Source organism: Geotrypetes seraphini, chromosome 15 (assembly GCF_902459505.1).
Source record: "Geotrypetes seraphini chromosome 15, aGeoSer1.1, whole genome shotgun sequence".
Lineage (NCBI taxonomy): Eukaryota > Metazoa > Chordata > Amphibia > Gymnophiona > Dermophiidae > Geotrypetes > Geotrypetes seraphini.
This window is the reverse complement of record NC_047098.1, coordinates 2,155,887-2,176,987: the sequence shown is the minus strand read 5'-3', so window position 1 is coordinate 2,176,987 and position 21,101 is coordinate 2,155,887. Positions and strand designations below refer to the sequence as shown.

At 46.9% G+C, this 21,101-nt stretch overlaps 1 protein-coding gene across 5 annotated transcripts; it reads right to left on the bottom strand.

The window, feature by feature from the left end:
- Nucleotides 1–4,199: 4,199 nt before the first annotated feature.
- CPLANE2 (ciliogenesis and planar polarity effector 2) lies at nt 4,200–21,101 on the bottom strand. Of its 5 annotated transcripts, XR_004537132.1 has the most exons (7): nt 21,028–21,101; nt 15,909–16,043; nt 15,134–15,286; nt 13,870–13,994; nt 8,365–8,501; nt 6,177–6,497; nt 4,200–6,135 (listed from the first exon to the last, which is right to left on the bottom strand). XR_004537132.1 is itself a non-coding variant. In XM_033922621.1 (6 exons), the coding sequence occupies exons 1-6, from the start codon at nt 21,029–21,031 to the stop codon at nt 6,266–6,268; spliced, it is 786 nt and encodes a 261-aa protein (XP_033778512.1). In that variant the 5' UTR covers nt 21,032–21,101; the 3' UTR covers nt 4,200–6,265. The 5 variants fall into 5 exon arrangements, 4 of the variants coding, with proteins under 4 accessions (XP_033778512.1, XP_033778514.1, XP_033778515.1 ...); XM_033922621.1 differs by having other exon boundaries at nt 4,200–6,497; XM_033922623.1 differs by having other exon boundaries at nt 4,200–6,497; nt 21,083–21,095.

The following is a 21,101-nucleotide window of genomic DNA, read 5'->3' as shown; positions in this document are numbered from 1 at the left end:
TGGACCTAACAAATTTCCTTGAGAGGTCGGATAATGAGCCACTGGCAACTGCGACGCTGCTAGTACAGTTTGCTATAGACTCTGAGAGAGAATGGATGCTTAAGTTGTTTTTCAAGTTTAAGGACATAAACTGTGAGAATGTATCCTGATGTGTCAAGGTTGACCCAAAAGAGAAGAAAACAGTTTCTCATTTTGAGACCGAGGGTCTTACAGCTGGGTGCCACGTTCGTACTCAGATACCCCTGTAAATGTGTGAATAGACATGTTTATTTTGAACCTCAGCAGTTGATAAAATTTATTTCTGCAAAAGAGCAAATTTAATATTCTTGAGAGAATTGTAGTTACAACCTGCTTAGTTTAATTAGGTTCCTTGCCTCTACTCAATACCATCTGTATTTTCTTAGTAATGTTTGATTGAAAATTCAGCAAAAGTAGCTTTCTTCCCCCTTATTGAGGTCTAATTTTTTCCAATCCAGTATACTTAGAATTTTAAAGGAAAAATTTTTCCTATTGTACTGTACTATTGTTTTGTTTATCTTTTTCTTTTAATTTACCTTCTTGATTATTATGTTAACAATGGTTGAGACTGGTATTGGAATATTTCTTTAAATTGACTATTTATTATGTCAAACTATAAAATTAAATAAAAAATAAAAAAAAATGACAAAGGCTAGGGGACACTCGATGAAGTTACAGGGAAATACTTTTAAAACCAATAGGAGGAAATATTTTTTCATTCTGAAACGTGTTGCCATGGATATCCTGAAAACCCAACTAGCTTGGTAATTTGGAAATCCAGAACAATAAGAGCAGTATTATCACAAATAAAGGGTTGATTAAAAACTCAACATGACCATGTTTTGCTCTCAGGCTACATCAGGGGTACAATAATACAGCAAATCCCATGTCAAACCCAAGGTTATTTCAGTTAAAGCTGCTCTCATAGTATCATTACCAGAGAATGTGGTAACAGCAATTAGTGTTTCTGGGGTTTTAAATGGTTTGTCAAATTCCTGGAGGAAAAGTCCATACAATCTTGCTGCTTTTGGGGTTGTCAGGTACTTGTGAGCTGGTTTGGCCACTGCTGGAAACAAGATACTGGGCTAGAAAATTATTATATTGCTTTTTGACTACTATAACATTCTTTTAGTTGAATTACCTAAAAAATCTGACAGCATTGCAAATAGCAAGGTCATATATGAGAAGAAAAAGGATCTCAGAAACGTATGAAATACTAAAAGATGGTCTGAGACTTTATCAGTTCCAGATTTCAATCACTGGTCCTAAAAAAACCCCCACCCTATTATGTGTATATTATTATTTTTAATTTTAATTTGTTGCTTAAGTAACTGATATGAATGTCAAATTTACAGATGCTGTATACACTTGTTTAGATGTAGCTATGATTGTCTGTGAATGTTTTTGTATTGATTTTTTTACAAATTTTGTGTTATGTTTCACATCAGCAAGAATGTTAGATTGTGCATTATGAAAGTTTAATAAATAATAAAATCAGTATGGCTTTCAAAGGCATTATTACATCTAAGTCAATCGATGACATTTCCCATGAGCTCCTTCCTACCCGATCATTCACCCCTACCCCAGACCCGACGGGCACTTTTCAGCCCACTCTACCAACTAGCTAGCCATCCTGAGCTCCTTTAATATCACCCCATCTTCTCCCCCTAGTCACTTGCCTATCCTCCATCACCTTGTAGACTGCTAAAGATCAGTAGAAAGGAAACAGGCTCCGTCTTCTCATCAGCACTTAAAACTATTACTATTTCTATAGAGCTATCAGACACACACATTAAAACACTGAATGATTCCAGAACTAGTTTTCAAGAGATCGTGCAACTCAATCAGTGAACGATGCACAACTCCAGAAGAGAACGTAGCTTCTGTATGGGGCAAATTTCTAGTCACCATGACAACCTTTAAAGAAGATTAAGCCATCTGCTGCCTCGCTGTCAGCCATGACAAGGAAAAAAACTAGAGCGATTCATTAGCACATTTTTCCATATGATTCCAAACATAAGTTGGTTTAAGTCTGGATGCCAAGTACAGTTTAGTATCCTCTCATTGTAGCTTTGCCCTCCCAGTCCCTCCCACCCACCTAAAATCACTTCCCATTCCTCGGAAGCTGAGGTGACCTAGTGATAAACATATCTGCAATGCATCAGGTCAAAGAGCTACAGTGTGCCTCTCCTTCAGTCTTAGAGACAAGGGTCCATTAGGATCACTCCTCCTGGGACATATTCCCACTGCAGAGCTAAAGATGACATCAGTGTTTCCTAAGCCAGATGTTCTTGGCTTCTCTACACAGAAATTCCAGTTGTGCAAACCAGTGTTCCCTCTAAGCTGTGCATCTGTGTGTCAGGAAGGGAGTGCAGAAACCCAGCAACTGCATGCACAAAAACGTTCTGAGCATAGGCTGTACTTGAGGCTGAAAACTTGCAAATATGAGCCAGTAAAAACAGGGGATTAAAAGATAACATTATTACTGGGACACACAATTTACCAATTCTTGCTCCCTCTTTGTCCCCTTTGCAGCCATAGGAGTGTTGAAGGTGTTCTAAAAAGGATGGGCAGATTAAGTGCACCAAGTCCAAATCGTAGTGGAAAAGGCACCCAAAGAAATAAGAAAACCAGGGATCTTGAGGGCAGCGGGAGAGATTCCAATCAGCGTCCTCTCTCAAGCGTCTCTCACAATGTAAATAGCTTAAAGGCTTTTCTACAACTCAGCGTCAATACAGTTCCAGTTTGGTTCACTTAGGCCTTGGACTGAGCTGTCATTTCATCAATAGGGAGAATGAGAAGCTCAAGTGGGCTGAGTGACAACCCAGAGTCACCCATCCTCTGACTTACCAGAAGTACCTGGCCTCGGCCTATGCCCAAGCTTAAGAAGTGAGTCAGAGAGACTAGTATGCATATTGTCAACTCCACAACTGTTTTCAACTTCTTTTTGTGTGAGTCCTGGTGTGGGGCGGGCGAGCGACTGACCAGCCACGCCCACATGAGGTGGCGGGCAGGACGCCAAGGCTACATTTGTTAAAAAGTATATTTAGTTTTGGACTGGATCCATGTTTAATGGGAAAACAATTAGTTTCTAATGTTTACACAGATACGAGCATAAGAATAGCAACACTGGGTAAGCCCAACAGGGGCCAATCCAGGTCACAGGACCTGGCAGAAATCCGAATAGTAGCTGCAGACGCCAGGCAAGCAATGGCTCCCCCACTCCTTATACTGGAGATGAAAAAGATATTTAGGTAGTATGATTGCTATAGCTGCACAGAAATTAAATGTGAACCGACTTAAAATATTTCTAACTAGCTTCTAATGCGTTCTCACCGTGCCTGACCACCTCCATTGTAGGCTGGCGAGTAATTGCATTTAGATACTCTTTTGGCAACTACTGACTTATAAATGATCTGCACATGGCTCAGCCTGCCCCCGACAGCAACTTTCCTCCAGGCAGAACAGTATCTAAGTGAACTCCAGTCTTCAATTATGCCATTCAAACTTTTTTTTTTTTTTTTTTTTTGCAAGTCTACTAAAAAAAATAAATAAAAAAATCACCCATAAGTTAATTCAATACAGCAGCGTTTCCCAGCCGGTGTGCCACACTCTACTCATTTGAAGGTTCTCCTCTAAGAGCAGAGCTGTGAGATGGAAGCACCAGAGATAACAAGCAGCTCTGGCTCCGCTCTGCACGACCCCCACACATTGTACACAGCATCTGCTCAGAGTCCTTCTGACCCCTGTCCTAGCCCCAGGCTGAGAATGAGGAAAGGGCAAACCGAGAACTCAGTTCAAGTGCTGGGAACAGAAGAGTCCAGCAAGCAAATCTAGCTCCTCAGAAAAACTGAGCCTGGAGGATTTCTCCCTTCTCCTGCGTTTGTAGCGAGAGGAGGCGGCTTCATTCTGATGCGGTCCCCTTTCTTTTAAAATGGGGATGAGGGATTGGTGGGGCTCTCAGTATTTCCTTAGCACTTCTTTTGGCAATGGTGGGCCTTGGTGTTCAAAAGGCTGGAAATGCTGCTGCACCACCTCTGCAACTGTCTGCTGCGGTGGGTCCAGTCAGGACTAGAACCTACTTTGCTAAATGAAGAACAACTCAGAACTAGAACACTAGAGACAAGTATTTAAAAGGAACAGTCTAAAATTAATGAGCAGAATAAAAAAGCCACTTGGAGTTTTCATCTTTACTTTTATTGAAGAGAAACTAGGAAAAAAAAACAAAAGTACATTATTGAAACATTAAACAAAAGGCAAACGCAGAAGAAAAACAAATATTGAGTGACTAAAAGACAGCAAAGTCTGCCTGAGGAAGAAGTGGTGCGATGTTGAAGGCAGTCAGAGATACTTGAATGCTGCCAATGGCAATTATTGATAATATCCTGATTACATTAAACAATCCATTAATAATTTGGGCCCTATCTTTCACTGATGAGGGACAACTCCCAAGGGGAAGCAATGGCATTTCAGCTGCTGGAAGGATACAATTTGCAAGTCTGGTTTTGACAAGACCAGACATTTAGGGCTCCTTTTACGAAGGTGAACTAGGGCCTTAACGGGCGCTAGCCACTACCGCCTCCTTTTGAGCAGGCGGTAACTTTCAGCTAGCGTGCGGTAAAATGCGTAGCGCACCTTCGTAAAAGGAGCCCTTAATCCCCACTTCCACTAGCCTTGACTAAAGTTTGAGCACATGCTCCAAAGGGAACCCCCTCCGTACCTTCAACGGCAGCTCAAATTAGGGTAGATGCAGGAGCTATAGGTACATGCTTAATTTGCCTAGTATTAAAAAGCAGCCGTGGGATTTGAACCCCTCAAGCATTAATTGGGTAAAACTGTACTCAGTTAAGAAATTGTGCATACAGGGGAAGCACTTGGTCTTCCCAAGCAGCTCACAGGTACTTTGGATACAGAGATCTGCAAGTTTTTCTTCCGAGAGAACTCCACATACACACAATGAATTCTCCTTTCATTCCAGTCATTCATTGATAACGTATCCCAGGAAAAAAAATATTTTTTCTCTCGTCACTATAAAAATTTTTTAAAAAGTATATATAAAGTGCTCAGAAAACCAACTGTGTCCTATCAACATACCGTGGACGGGTCGGCATCATTGCACAAGTGTCCCACACAAAACTTCTCCATGAAAATATAGAAAAGACTCAACACTTATCCATTGTTTGTATCAATTTCGCTACACAGCTTCTTCCTCAAAAGCCTCGATAATGCACTCGGAGCACTTTTTTTAAATCCAATTGTGCTAAATTTCATTCAAACAAATAGAAAAGAACAAATTCAAGGGAAAGGATGAAGGGAGCAGATGTATTGATTACTCCAGTCTTCTCCCGCTCAGTCCTAATTTGGGAAGAACTAAGTGCCACTGAAAATACAATGTACTTCCAGGGCTACTTTAAATTTTTGTCTAAGAAGTTTCAGTAGAAGCTTCAGAGGCAATTATTCCACAGAAATAGAGCTAGGAAACAATTAGCTTCTGTAGTGTATGATAGTTTTCTCTTTTTAGGCTGTCGTTACTTATTCTATGTTATTCCATCTGATGGTCCTTAAAAACAATTTACTACAACTAATGATAATCATTTCTATAATGCTACCAGACATAGGCAACATAGACGAGACAGTCCCTACTCCAAAGAGCTTACAATCTAGTCAAGACAAACTGGACAAGGTGCATCAGGTGGAAGAATGACAGATCTTGGTGCTTAAGTGGTTGAGTTGAAGACTAGGGGAGAGGACAACGTGAACTCCTCTTGTGTTTGATATTTGTTGTATTGTTCCAAACTGCTTTTATTAGGTCTGTCCGATATTCGGTGTATTGAGGTAGCCATGAACGCCTACCGAATCAAAGAAAAGTTACCAGCATTTCCTATCTGATAAAGAGAGAGTGGCCAAGGATGAAGGTCAAACTAAAGAACTCCAGGAGAGAATTTAGATTTCTGGCCACTGAAAGAGAGCTGCATATGTATACAATATTTTCAATATATACTGTATGGTTACAATGCAGTTACTAGAAAAACTAAACTACTCATGCTCTTGTGGTATGATCCAGAAATAATGCTGTACGTCTGGCTCATCAGCGTGAAGCCTGGATCAATGGTTTTGAAGTTCAGATACACTGAAGCCACTTCCTCCTTCCAGCACTGCCAACAGTGGCACATGAAACTCTCCTGCCATCAGCTGCCCAGTGAGGAAGTCTGCATTCTCAGAAGAGAAACATTAAATGTCAGCCCATCTAGTCTGCGGGGACTAGACCCGCTGCTACCTGGTCATAGTGCCAAAGGTTCTCTGCCAATCTGTTCAGTATATGCGCCACATCGGTCAATCCTGCTCTGCCATCCAGAGTCCACCCATCAGCAAGTCGAGGCCCGTTCACACTCTTCATCCGTAGCACTGGCAGCTGCCAGGTGTGCTGGAACTCTGTCACATCCTGCTCTGTCACATCAGTGTGCATATACTGATCAAATCTGAGCATACCGAATGAAGGAAAACCTCAAAAGATCTCATTTCTGTTCTGGTGGGTAATGAATGCAACTCTCTTGCCGCAGGAACTGAGAGGTGCAACATGTTTTCTGCAAGAGAACTGTAGTGATTTGCAGGAAAAAGGAGGCACTGATGCCCCTGTATAAGACTTTGGTGAGACCTCATTTAGAATATTGTGTACAATTCTGGAAGCTGCACCTTCAAAAAGACATAAAAAGGATGGAGTCGGTCCAGAGGAAGGCTACTAAAATGGTGTGTGGTCTTCGTCATAAGGCGTATGAGGACAGACTTTGGGAAGTCTGGCGCTGAGTAGTATAAGGAAATTATGTGGGTCATCTACCTACAGTGGGCCGCTCTCATCTACAGTACATTTACCACCATTTGCAACATTGCTATAGATCTGGCCTTCTTTGACAGGCAAATAGAGCTATTAAAAATATTGGTTTTATTATTTTATTTAAAAATTGTATTCCACCCCCCTCCCCCCTCCGCCCCAGGTCACGGCTCTAACGTCTTCAGGACCTGGGTGTCCTCAGGTTGTGGGTTCTGCAGTGCTGTGGACAGAGGGAAACTATGGCTCCTATTTGGCAATATTGTCCCACGCCCCAGACCTAATGGACATCTATTCACTATTACATTCAATTGGGAGGATTCCTTTGAACCCAGCCGCCTTTTTATTAAATAGGAGAGTCCCCACTCTGACCATTCCCTACAACTTAGTGTCTGGCTATATTGGTACTGATGAGAAATGGAAAAGTTGTTGGCCCAGTGGGGGAAATCCATTCACAAGCGGGGAAAGATCTGAAAACTTACAATTTGTCTGAGGTAACTTGGGGCCACTCATTAACTCTTATGGGTTTGTCCAAGGTAGAATCAAGTGGCCCTTAGATGAAACAACAACTGGAGGCAGGGATAGTAGAAGGCAAAAGTTTATTAAAACATCTGGCATGGCCTTTGCTTCAGTGTATTAGCTGCATCAGGAGTGTTTTCAGACCTGTGCATCTTTTTACTTTGAAGCACACCAGTCTCCGGTGATCACACTATCCTTGCTGTTGGATTTCTTAAAATTAAATATAAGTTTGGCTTCCTCCGGTTTCTGTTTCTTTGAGGACCATTTCGCTGTCTTGATTTGCTGCAGCTTGTGCTGCTGATTCCCTCTGGTCTGCTTGCCTTGCAACGTACAGGGATCCTCACAATTCTTAGTGTATTGCACTGAGGGTGGGAGGAGGTTGTAATGGTGTAGTCTTGCCAGGCTTTGGGAGGGGGGGGAACAAAATGTCTGAAAAATTAACACTGAAAGAGATTGCATTAGGCTTTTTTTAATGCTGATATTCTGCTAGGTTTGTACCAGTTTGTTAGCCTTGAAAGCTTGCCTACCTTTCTTTGTTGCTTCATAAAGTTCTACAAATTATTTAAAAAAAACCAAAACCATCCTCCACCAATAAAAAAAAAGTTATGAAAACCCAAAGTACTACACATTTAAACTTGAACAAAGAGAAGAAGTACGGTATAGGATAAACAAAGGGTACAGGGAAAAAGATTATTTCCAAATCTAATAGTAATAGAATTGAAACAAAAGAAAAAGCAAGCATTTGTTTGAGCAAATATACACAGCAATCATATACAGAGGAATTAAAAACCCTGTGGAAGGACAATACAACGTAAATCTACTCTCCATAGACTCAAGAAAGGTAAGAGGAAGCCAGGCACTAATCATAGGATGGCAGGTGCTATGGTGCCATGACATAGTCCAAAAATGCAGAACTCCATTTCTTTCCTTACCTTTCTTCAGGCAGCTAAATCCCATCATCCTCAGGTATGAAGGGAGTGAGAGAACTGTGAAAAGGATACTTGGAGCCAACCACAATTCTGGCAAGCTTTTCAGAGCCATCCAAGACACGCGCGATCTGATTGGGTAAATCATCAAAGGACAATCGGTCGGTGAAAGAAAAAAGTAAGAGAACTGCATCTGCCTTCTCCTTACAGGCCTAGAGGGTAGGAGGAGAAGACGATTAGATAGTTTTCTGCTCCATTCCTATCTTACAGTGGGCAGCAGACAGGCATTGCCCATGGGATCCAACAGCCCACACACAGGAGCAGCAGGATGAGAAGCAAGATTTGAACCCTGACCTCTCTGCATTTCCCACCAACATGGCCAAGTCATGCATTCTCCATCATCTCAGGCCTCACTTACTAACCTGAATTACTGCACTTCAAACACATGTTAAAACTATCTAAAGGAAGGGCATATCATCATCAGTGTGGCACATTTATTAATAGACAAAGTCAGCAAACCAAACCAGCGGTCCAACTGATCGGCAGTTGAATGATGCCAACAAGCAGAATTGATGTTCGTGATGCCGGATTTTATTGTAATCACACAACAAATGTATTCACATAATTTGGAAGGTACGGATACAGTTTACAGCATAGAGAACTACATTCGTTGTGTGATACAATAAAATCCAGCATCACAAACATCAATTCCGCAGTTTCCCTTTCTTGCCCAAATGCACATCAATGCAAGTTAGTAGATCTAACGCTTAGACTTCAAACTCTTAGGGACAGGAAACCACCAACAGGCAAAAATATCGATTTTCAGAGGATTGTGTTCATGAGGAGCTTGCAAACTAAAGGTGGGCAAAGCGATGGGGCCAGATGGTGTACAGCTGAGGGTACTGAAGGAACTTTGGGAAGTTCTGGTGGCCTTTTCAGAGTCATGAATGGTCCTGGTCCCTCTCCACAAAAGTATAAGGAAGTAGGGAACTAACTACAGTAAGTGAATGGAAACACTTTTATAAGAGAATACAGGACATGAGGCAACATGGATTCACTAGAAGCAAGTCTTGTCAGACAAATCTGATCCAATTTCTTTGACTGGGTAACCAGAGAATTGAATAGAGGGAGAAGCTTGATGTAATGTATTTAGATTTTGGCAAAGCCTTTGACAGTGTTCCACACAGGAGTCTAATAAATAAACTGAGGAATAAAAGAAAAACCATATGATTCTCCAAACTAGAAAATAAAGGCAAAAGAGTTGGCTTTTGTATTCCAGTCGGGTTTTCAGGATTTCCCCAATGAATATGCATTGAAAGCAGTGCATGCAAATAGGTCTGATGCATATTCATTGGGGAAATCCTGAAAACCCGACTGGAATACAGCTCTTGAGGACCGGAGTTCCCTACCCCTGTATTAGGGGGAACCACAGCTACTTGTATTACAGCCATGTTTTGTCTCAGTCTCCACCTGCTGGTCATGGTGAGCTATTACCCATCAATTAACTGTACCAGTCTGGAGAGGCACTAAAGAAATCACCATTTCCATCTATGAAAGATATAAAATACAAAAAAAAACCCCACTGTAAATTTTGTAACTATCTGATCGTAGGAGCCTGGACCTCACTTTCTGCAGAGATTCAAGTCACCTAAGTGTATACTACATTCTGCAAATATCTGAAGACATGGCTCTTCAAAAATCTCTGAGGGACCCAATGCAATCTAGATCACACCCTGAATGGCTACTAGGTACAAAATACCTGCAACCCACTACCTCTTAAAATGTTATTTGTAAATCAAAGCTTACTGAAATATCCATCTAAAGATATACTTAAGTTTCTTCTCATTTACTGTATTTATAATCAATGTTTTATCAGTTACTGTATGTATATAAGCTCTTTGTAACACTGGTATGTATGCAAGCCTTTATAAGTTTATCCAAGTTTATTATTTCTTTGATATACCGTCAATCAAATATTATCGAGACGGAGAGGAAGTAAAGATCAGGGATGATCTAGTGAAGCTAAGAGAGACTACAGGCACTTTAACAGCAAGCCATATGGTTTTGGATGAACATGCAGCATTCTTAAGAGGTCCAAGCAAGATTCTACCTCTTTAGGGGAAGTTTGTAAGGCTATTGAGAAATTGGAGTGTTCAGTGCCTCAACATTTGGATAATATTGGAAAGGGTGTTTTCTCTCCAAAACCAGGTGGGGCAACATCAAAAGCTACTGGATAAACATTCTGGAAATTTACAGAAATTGGAAAAAGATCAGGAGAAACTTTTGGATTGTCAACAAGAATTAAGAAGTTGGAAACAATTAAAGAACTTTAATAGGTTAAATCTGAGATTAGTTAATTTTCCTAAAACTCCTCTTTTGTCACCAAAGAAAAGAAGAAAAAAAGAATGAGACATCTAGCTTAGACTTGACAGATTTCTTAGAAAACTCTCAGTCTGTGGTTATAGCTGCTAGATTAACATTGATAGCGACTTTCGCCTTAGAACCCGATAGAAATTGGATTTTGAGATTGTATTTTCAACACTAGGATATTAAAATTCTGAGGTTCAAATGTGTTGGTTTTTCCAGACTTGTCTAAGACAACACCGAGTAAGCAAAAGACCTTTTTGGATCTGCACCAGAAAGTTTTGTCTTTGGGTGCTATTTATTTCCTGCAGTTTCCTTCCAGATGTATTTGTTAAATATCAAAGTCATACCTATGTTTTTTTCAGAACAGTTACAAAATTTTGGGGGAAGCTAGAATTTGCTTCAAATGCAATGGCTATTTCTTCTTTAGATTAGCTCATGTTTTATTAAAATAACCCTCACTTTATAAAATGAATATCAGCTAACTTTTTTTTATTTTTTTGCATCTTATTTCATTATTAGGAGAATATTTTCTCCATTATTCTTCTCATTTTCTATCCATTTTGGTTCTCTTAAATAGTGGTCTCAGATGAGCATTGATATTTGATTACTTAAATGAAAATTTGTTTTCCTTGAATTTTCCAGTGAGTCCATTATCTCCTCCTCTCCCAAAGAGATCCCACATGCCTGTCCAATGCTTGCTTGGGACCTGGGTTGGCCACCGTTGGAAACAGGATACTGGGCTCATAAGAACATAAGAAGTTGCCTCCACTGGGTCAGACCGAGGTCCATCTCGCCCAGCGGTCCGCTCCCGCGGCGGCCCATCAGGTCCGCGACCTGTGAAGTGGTTTCTGCCTACTTCTATAACCTACCTCAAGTTATATCTGTACCCCTCTATCCCCTTATCCTCCAGGAACCTATCCAAACCCTCCTTGAACCCCTGTACAGAGTTCTGGCCTATCACATTCTCCGGAAGTGCGTTCCATGTGTCCACCACCCTCTGGGTAAAAAAGAACTTCCTAGCATTTGTTCTAAACCTGTCCCCTTTCAATTTCTCCGAGTGACCCCTAGTGCTTGTGGCTCCCCACAGTTGTCCCAGTAGGGCAGTTCTTATGAGTTCAGACATAGTGTTTGTTTCCACCACCTCTACTAGGAGACTATTCCACTCATCTACCACCCTTTCTGTAAACAAAGTATTTCCTTAGATTAGTCCCCAATCTATCACCTCTTAACCTCATTCTATGCCATCTCACTCTGGAGTTTTTCAATTGAAAGTCTTGCTTCATGCATATTTATGCCACATCGGTATTTAAGCATCTTTATCGTATCTCCCCTTTCCCTGAGATTTTAAGTCTGTCCCCATACACCATTTTAGTTGCCTTCCTCCATCCTGTTTATATCTTTTTGAAGGTGTGTTCTCCAGAATCGTAAACAATAGTCTAAACGAGGTCTCACCAGTCATCAATACCTCCTTTTTCTTGCTGGCCATACCTCTCCCTATCTACCCTAGCATCCTAATGCTCGCCGTTGCATTTTCAACCTGTTTGGTCACATACTATCACGCCAAGGTTCTGCTCCTCTTTTGTGCACAAAACTTCTTCACTCCTTAAACTGTACCATTCCCTCATGTAGAATATACATAAAACTTCCCCAAATATGTGTCATTGAGAATTACAATATGCTCAGTATCTCCCATTAAGGCACAGAAGTTTGGCCTGCTAACTGATGGAGCATGTATAAAGTATCAGCAGAGCAAGGCCTCCTGGGAGCCTATGCTTTGGAAATGTCCACTTGTATTTCGGTTTTGGAGTCAGCTCTTCGAGTGGGTATCTTGGCGATGGTCCTGTGCCATTTGGATGCAATCTACAGTTTTTTTTTATTTGGAGACTATGCCATCACTTGTTCAAGTCTGGTAGGAATAGCAGGCTTTTTGCGAGAAACAGTATTGCTTGGTTTATTTTCTGTCATTCTTAATGAAAAATGATTTCACATAAAGACCTCAAGGCTGTAGTAAAAACAATGTCTCTTTGCCCAGGCCTACAATACCTGATTCGGTCTGGTGACTGACTCCTGAGATACCAGATTAGTTTAATTCTCTCCAATTGATTTGTAACTTTCTGTTTCTCCTTTTCTATTACACGGACAATTGATTAGTGAGATAGTGCAGCTTTCCTGTCATTAATTTAGAGTTCTTTTCTAACCGCTTAGTTCTGAATTGTTCAATTTTAGCAGTATAGCAAGTTCAAAAAAAAAAAAAAAATAATCAATCAATAAAAAGTTAAGGAGAAAGAAATGGGGTAAACAAAAAATCTGAGTATCACAAAATGTTAGTGCAGCACCCAATTTATTAACCCCCTCCTACGAAACTGCGGTAGCAGTTTCTAGTGCAGAGAGCCGCGCTAAATGTTCCATGCTGCTCCCGACGTTCATAGGAACTCTATGAGTGTCGGGAACAGCGTAGGCCATTCAGTGCGGCTCTCTGCGCTAAAAACCGCTAGCTTGGTTTGGTGGACGAGGGGGTAAAGCTTTTTCCTTTCTGGGTTAGATTTACCCCAGTTCCTGCTAATACTAAATCCAGCAGCACAAAAGGGATCCTGGAGTAACTAATGCCTGTTACACACTTTAGGCAATCCAACCTTCTGTGTACATCTAGTTGAAACATCAAAAAGAATCCTTAACAGAAACCAACTGAACCTGCCATCCACAAAATACCTTCATTACAAGCGAATTTTCCACTCTATGCTAACGTATCTGGGTGTAAAAACCTGGAATGATCTACCTGAAGCTACCAGGAAAGAGACAAACCTGAAGACTCACCTCTTTGACAATTAACTGTCTTAATTTCCATATAGCACCCACTACTTCTAGGTCCCTCCTCTTGTTTCTCCATGCCCCCTTCCCCTACAGCTTTCCCTTCCTCTTTGATCTGTCGCCTTGAGCCTGTATAGGTATGTGTGACTCACAAATGGAGGATTATAGATTAGATTTTAAAAATCTGCGGCTCCAAAGGAGGGATCCATGTTCAGATCTGAGCAGGCCTCAGCATGCTACAGCAGTGCATTCAGGCTGGGTGCCATTACTATCAATCGGTCAGCAGGGCTGGGGATGCAGCTCTCAGTGTGGCACCTGGGCATGTCATCTGTATTGGGCGATAGAGCTCTGCTCAGAACTGGTGAGGACAGAAATCAAGGGGTGGGGAACCTGCTTCTAACTTACAGGAAGGATGTGATCAAACTTTTTCAGAGTAGCTTCTCCACAGTCCCAGAACTGAAACTTGAACAGAAGCACTTGAGAGTTGCTCTTCAGCTTCACCGGCCAGTAGACTGTCGCTGTCTGGATTCCTGAAATGAAAACAGATCAAGTTATACCCTCTGCATCTGAGAACAAGAATGAGCTTAAGACTCCTAAAACCCAAAACTTCTCCATGTTTCTTCTGCATGTTCATAGTGTCTAAAACAGTGAAGTTTTCCACGTAAGACTCGGCTAAAACAAACAGATCAAAAGTTCCACAAATATAGAATCACTTATACTAAGTTGCCTTGTGCAAAGCAGCATACCTCTTGCTTTTCCGCTCAGTACCTGCTAGACAGGATGACAAAATAATAGCGGCTACAGAGGTGTTTGTTTATTGGAAGTAAAAGCTGCAATCTTGATTGGATCTTGAAATATCATGGGCTCAGGGGGTCTACAGTTTAACAGACCAGCTCCAGAAGCACGCCTGAGGGTCTCATCACCCGAAGCCTCTCTGTAGTGTCCTGCCTCCTCTGACAGAACGAAAGATTAGGTTCTTATCTTTGCTAATCTTCTTTCTTGTAAATCCACATTTCATTCTGGGACTAGTGGGTTAATTCAGTCTACCTGCCAGGACTTAGAAGAAGTCTCATATTCTAGAGACTTAAAGCTCCACCTCTCTCACCTCAGCACTGTCCCCTCAAGAATCAGTTAGTCATAAGGAACATCTGTAGAGGACAAAAACAAGAGAAAGAGATATGGGGACACTCTCCGACAAATAAGTTGAATCTGCTCATGTGAAGAAATGCAAAACAGCAACAATTAAACAAATTTGAACCGGGTCAGTAAACATTATAAACTGGAACGAAACAATGCTAAACGGAGACACAGCCTGCATCCTAACTAGAGATCCCCCCAAACCAAGTGCTAAACCCATTCTGATGGCAATAAAGGCTGGTCAGAAAACAGAAAGAGATTATGGGCTAGATTCACTAAACCTTCCGATCCTGTACAGATAATTGCAAAACTAGCGACTGAGTCTATGAGTTTGCATGCAAAAAAAGATAGTGAATCAATCGCTGCTGGTTGAAACAACAGGGGTAAAGTATGCAGTCCCAAGTTTGCTATATGTGTAGCTGTTTTTAAAAGAAATCTTCCAAGTAAAGGTGTTTTATCTAAAAGACTGTATTCTCTCTCTACAGATGTTTCTTTCTTAGTGATAGATCTCTTACTGCATCTCAGTCATTACCTGTAGTTTCATGATGTACACTGGGGACCTCCTGTCCAACCAGCTTGGCCACCATAGCGGTCTTCCCTACTCCACTTTTCCCAGACACAAAGATCTTATAGCTGACAGTATCAGCAGCCACCTGAGGAGGGAGAACAGGCCTCTCAATCAGACCTGCAGAAGAGAAAGTAGCAAACAGCATTTTACAAAACACAGTCAGGTATAAAATGAGAAGCCTTACCACCCAAGGGCATTTGTAAGCCAGTCGTGGTCCAAAATAATTCTTAGGGGCTGTAAACCTCGTTTCCAGGATATAATTCTATCTCTGTCCCTTCAGGATCCAGCCCAGTGAGAGCAATGTGCGGACAGTGGAGGTTATATTTTAAGCTGGGATTTAAGATCAGACAACAGGAGTATATTTGGGGAGGAGCCTCAAGTGCCTTTTCCAACCTCTCACCTAGAAGAGATCTCGAGTTCTAGAAGAGTTCACACTGCACAGGCTGGCACATATATCACCTGCTGGGGACTGAGCTAACTTATAGGCCTCCATCACAGATCAATCTCCATCTGGCTGGGCCAAGAGTTTGCAGGGGATCCTTTGAACGTCATCCCACATAAAAATCCCTACCCTACGTCTGTGCTGTATGAGTGAACCCCGTCCAGGCTCTGCTCACCTGGATAGCAGGCAAATACCTTTATTCACATACAGCCTGGCCATTTTTGTTTTTTTAATTCTGTGCACTTAAAGTGTAAGTGGCTTCACAAAGGCCTCCACTGCATCCTCTCGGAGCCTCACCGAAGACTTTCCTGGCGTTCTTGCGCAGAAGGCTGCCCACATACTCCTTGGCCTCGGCAGACTGGTGCCAGTCTCTAAGAAGCAGAGACCCCGGGGCAGGGCACAGGCTCATAGCGGAGCACATCAGAGTCAGACCTAAGGCACAGACAGACACAAATCACGCCCATCCCGCTGCCCTCTCACGCGCCCAATGCATTGCCCACGCCGCTGCCCTTGCACAGCCACTCACCCCCTTCACGCTCACAGACAGACCCAAATCACGCGCAGCCACCCGTACCCTTGCTGCTGCCCTCGTGCAGCCATCCGCACCCTTCACGCTCAGACCCAAATCACACCCATCCCGCTGCCCTTGCGTGCCCAATGCACTGCCCATGCCACTGCCCTCTCACGCACCCCCTGCAGCCTTACAGACCCAAATCACACCCATGCCACTGCCCTCTCGTGCGCCCCCTGCACCCTTCACGCTCAGACCCAAATCACACCCATCCCGCTGCCCTTGCGTGCCCAATGCACTGCCCATGCCACTGCCCTCTCACGCACCCCCTGCAGCCTTACAGACCCAAATCACACCCACGCCACTGCCCTCTCGTGCGCCCCCTGCACCCTTCACGCTCAGACCCAAATCACACCCATCCCGCTGCCCTTGCGTGCCCAATGCACTGCCCATGCCACTGCCCTCTCACGCACCCCCTGCAGCCTTACAGACCCAAATCACACCCATGCCACTGCCCTCTCGTGCGCCCCCTGCACCCTTCACGCTCAGACCCAAATCACACCCATCCCGCTGCCCTTGCGTGCCCAATGCACTGCCCATGCCACTGCCCTCTCACGCACCCCCTGCAGCCTTACAGACCCAAATCACACCCACGCCACTGCCCTTGCATGCCCAATGCACTGCCCATGACACTGCCCTCTCACGCACCCCCTGCACCCTTACAGACCCAAATCACACCCACGCCACTGCCCTTGCATGCCCAATGCACTGCCCATGCCACTGCCCTCTCACGCACCCCCTGCACCCTTACAGACCCAAATCACACCCACGCCACTGCCCTTGCATGCCCAATGCACTGCCCATGCCACTGCCCTCTCACGCACCCCCTGCAGCCTTACAGACCCAAATCACACCCACGCCACTGCCCTCTCGTGCGCCCCCTGCACCCTTCACGCTCAGACCCAAATCACACCCATCCCGCTGCCCTTGCGTGCCCAATGCACTGCCCATGCCACTGCCCTCTCACGCACCCCCTGCACCCTTACAGACCCAAATCACACCCACGCCACTGCCCTTGCATGCCCAATGCACTGCCCATGCCACTGCCCTCTCACGCACCCCCTGCAGCCTTACAGACCCAAATCACACCCATGCCACTGCCCTCTCGTGCGCCCCCTGCACCCTTCACGCTCAGACCCAAATCACACCCATCCCGCTGCCCTTGCGTGCCCAATGCACTGCCCATGCCACTGCCCTCTCACGCACCCCCTGCAGCCTTACAGACCCAAATCACACCCATGCCACTGCCCTCTCGTGCGCCCCCTGCACCCTTCACGCTCAGACCCAAATCACACCCATCCCGCTGCCCTTGCGTGCCCAATGCACTGCCCATGCCACTGCCCTCTCACGCACCCCCTGCAGCCTTACAGACCCAAATCACACCCACGCCACTGCCCTCTCGTGCGCCCCCTGCACCCTTCACGCTCAGACCCAAATCACACCCATCCCGCTGCCCTTGCGTGCCCAATGCACTGCCCATGCCACTGCCCTCTCACGCACCCCCTGCAGCCTTACAGACCCAAATCACACCCATGCCACTGCCCTCTCGTGCGCCCCCTGCACCCTTCACGCTCAGACCCAAATCACACCCATCCCGCTGCCCTTGCGTGCCCAATGCACTGCCCATGCCACTGCCCTCTCACGCACCCCCTGCAGCCTTACAGACCCAAATCACACCCACGCCACTGCCCTTGCATGCCCAATGCACTGCCCATGCCACTGCCCTCTCACGCACCCCCTGCACCCTTACAGACCCAAATCACACCCACGCCACTGCCCTTGCATGCCCAATGCACTGCCCATGCCACTGCCCTCTCGTGCGCCCCCTGCACCCTTCACGCTCAGACCCAAATCACACCCATCCCGCTGCCCTTGCGTGCCCAATGCACTGCCCATGCCACTGCCCTCTCACGCACCCCCTGCACCCTTACAGACCCAAATCACACCCACGCCACTGCCCTTGCATGCCCAATGCACTGCCCATGCCACTGCCCTCTCACGCACCCCCTGCAGCCTTACAGACCCAAATCACACCCATGCCACTGCCCTCTCGTGCGCCCCCTGCACCCTTCACGCTCAGACCCAAATCACACCCATCCCGCTGCCCTTGCGTGCCCAATGCACTGCCCATGCCACTGCCCTCTCACGCACCCCCTGCACCCTTACAGACCCAAATCACACCCACGCCACTGCCCTTGCATGCCCAATGCACTGCCCATGCCACTGCCCTCTCACGCACCCCCTGCAGCCTTACAGACCCAAATCACACCCACGCCACTGCCCTTGCATGCCCAATGCACTGCCCATGCCACTGCCCTCTCACGCACCCCCTGCACCCTTACAGACCCAAATCACACCCACGCCACTGCCCTTGCATGCCCAATGCACTGCCCATGCCACTGCCCTCTCACGCACCCCCTGCACCCTTACAGACCCAAATCACACCCACGCCACTGCCCTTGCATGCCCAATGCACTGCCCATGCCACTGCCCTCTCACGCACCCCCTGCACCCTTACAGACCCAAATCACACCCACGCCACTGCCCTTGCATGCCCAATGCACTGCCCATGCCACTGCCCTCTCACGCACCCCCTGCAGCCTTACAGACCCAAACCACACCCATGCCACTGCCCTCTCGTGCGCCCCCTGCACCCTTCACGCTCAGACCCAAATCACACCCATCCCGCTGCCCTTGCGTGCCCAATGCACTGCCCATGCCACTGCCCTCTCACGCACCCCCTGCAGCCTTACAGACCCAAATCACACCCACGCCACTGCCCTTGCATGCCCAATGCACTGCCCATGCCACTGCCCTCTCACGCACCCCCTGCACCCTTACAGACCCAAATCACACCCACGCCACTGCCCTTGCATGCCCAATGCACTGCCCATGCCACTGCCCTCTCGTGCGCCCCCTGCACCCTTCACGCTCAGACCCAAATCACACCCATCCCGCTGCCCTTGCGTGCCCAATGCACTGCCCATGCCACTGCCCTCTCACGCACCCCCTGCACCCTTACAGACCCAAATCACACCCACGCCACTGCCCTTGCATGCCCAATGCACTGCCCATGCCACTGCCCTCTCACGCACCCCCTGCAGCCTTACAGACCCAAATCACACCCATGCCACTGCCCTCTCGTGCGCCCCCTGCACCCTTCACGCTCAGACCCAAATCACACCCATCCCGCTGCCCTTGCGTGCCCAATGCACTGCCCATGCCACTGCCCTCTCACGCACCCCCTGCACCCTTACAGACCCAAATCACACCCACGCCACTGCCCTTGCATGCCCAATGCACTGCCCATGCCACTGCCCTCTCACGCACCCCCTGCAGCCTTACAGACCCAAATCACACCCACGCCACTGCCCTTGCATGCCCAATGCACTGCCCATGCCACTGCCCTCTCACGCACCCCCTGCACCCTTACAGACCCAAATCACACCCACGCCACTGCCCTTGCATGCCCAATGCACTGCCCATGCCACTGCCCTCTCACGCACCCCCTGCACCCTTACAGACCCAAATCACACCCACGCCACTGCCCTTGCATGCCCAATGCACTGCCCATGCCACTGCCCTCTCACGCACCCCCTGCACCCTTACAGACCCAAATCACACCCACGCCACTGCCCTTGCATGCCCAATGCACTGCCCATGCCACTGCCCTCTCACGCACCCCCTGCACCCTTACAGACCCAAATCACACCCACGCCACTGCCCTTGCATGCCCAATGCACTGCCCATGCCACTGCCCTCTCACGCACCCCCTGCAGCCTTACAGACCCAAATCACACCCACGCCACTGCCCTTGCATGCCCAATGCACTGCCCATGCCACTGCCCTCTCACGCACCCCCTGCACCCTTACAGACCCAAATCACACCCACGCCACTGCCCTTGCATGCCCAATGCACTGCCCATGCCACTGCCCTCTCACACACCCCCTGCACCCTTACAGACCCAAATCACACCCACGCCACTGCCCTTGCATGCCCAATGCACTGCCCATGCCACTGCCCTCTCACGCACCCCCTGCAGCCTTACAGACCCAAATCACACCCACGCCACTGCCCTTGCATGCCCAATGCACTGCCCATGCCACTGCCCTCTCACGCACCCCCTGCAGCCTTACAGACCCAAATCACACCCACGCCACTGCCCTTGCATGCCCAATGCACTGCCCATGCCACTGCCCTCTCACGCACCCCCTGCACCCTTACAGACCCAAATCACACCCACGCCACTGCCCTTGCATGCCCAATGCACTGCCCATGCCACTGCCCTCTCACGCACCCCCTGCACCCTTACAGACCCAAATCACACCCACGCCACTGCCCTTGCATGCCCAATGCACTGCCCATGCCACTGCCCTCTCACGCACCCCCTGCACCCTTACAGACCCAAATCACACCCACGCCACTGCCCTTGCATGCCCAATGCACTGCCCATGCCACTGCCCTCTCACGCACCCCCTGCAGCCTTACAGACCCAAATCACACCCACGCCACTGCCCTTGCATGCCCAATGCACTGCCCATGCCACTGCCCTCTCACGCACCCCCTGCAGCCTTACAGAGTACAGACCCAAATCACACCCATCCCGCCCCCTTGCACGCCCAATGCACCGCCCACGCCGCTGCCCTCGCGCAGCCACCCGCCCCCTTCATGCTCTCACAGACCCAAACCACGCCCATCCCGCTGCCCTCGCGCAGCCACCCGCCCCCTTCACGCTCACAGACAGGCCCAAATCACGCCCATCTCGCTGCCCTCGCGCGCCCAGTGCACCTTTCACGCCGCTGCCCTCTCGCGTGCACCCTTCACGCCCACGCCGCCCCCCTCACACATAGTCGGCGACCGGGGTCCCGTCGCGTCTTATCCGCCGTCTCTTCGTCCTACCTTCCCCGCCCCCTTCGAC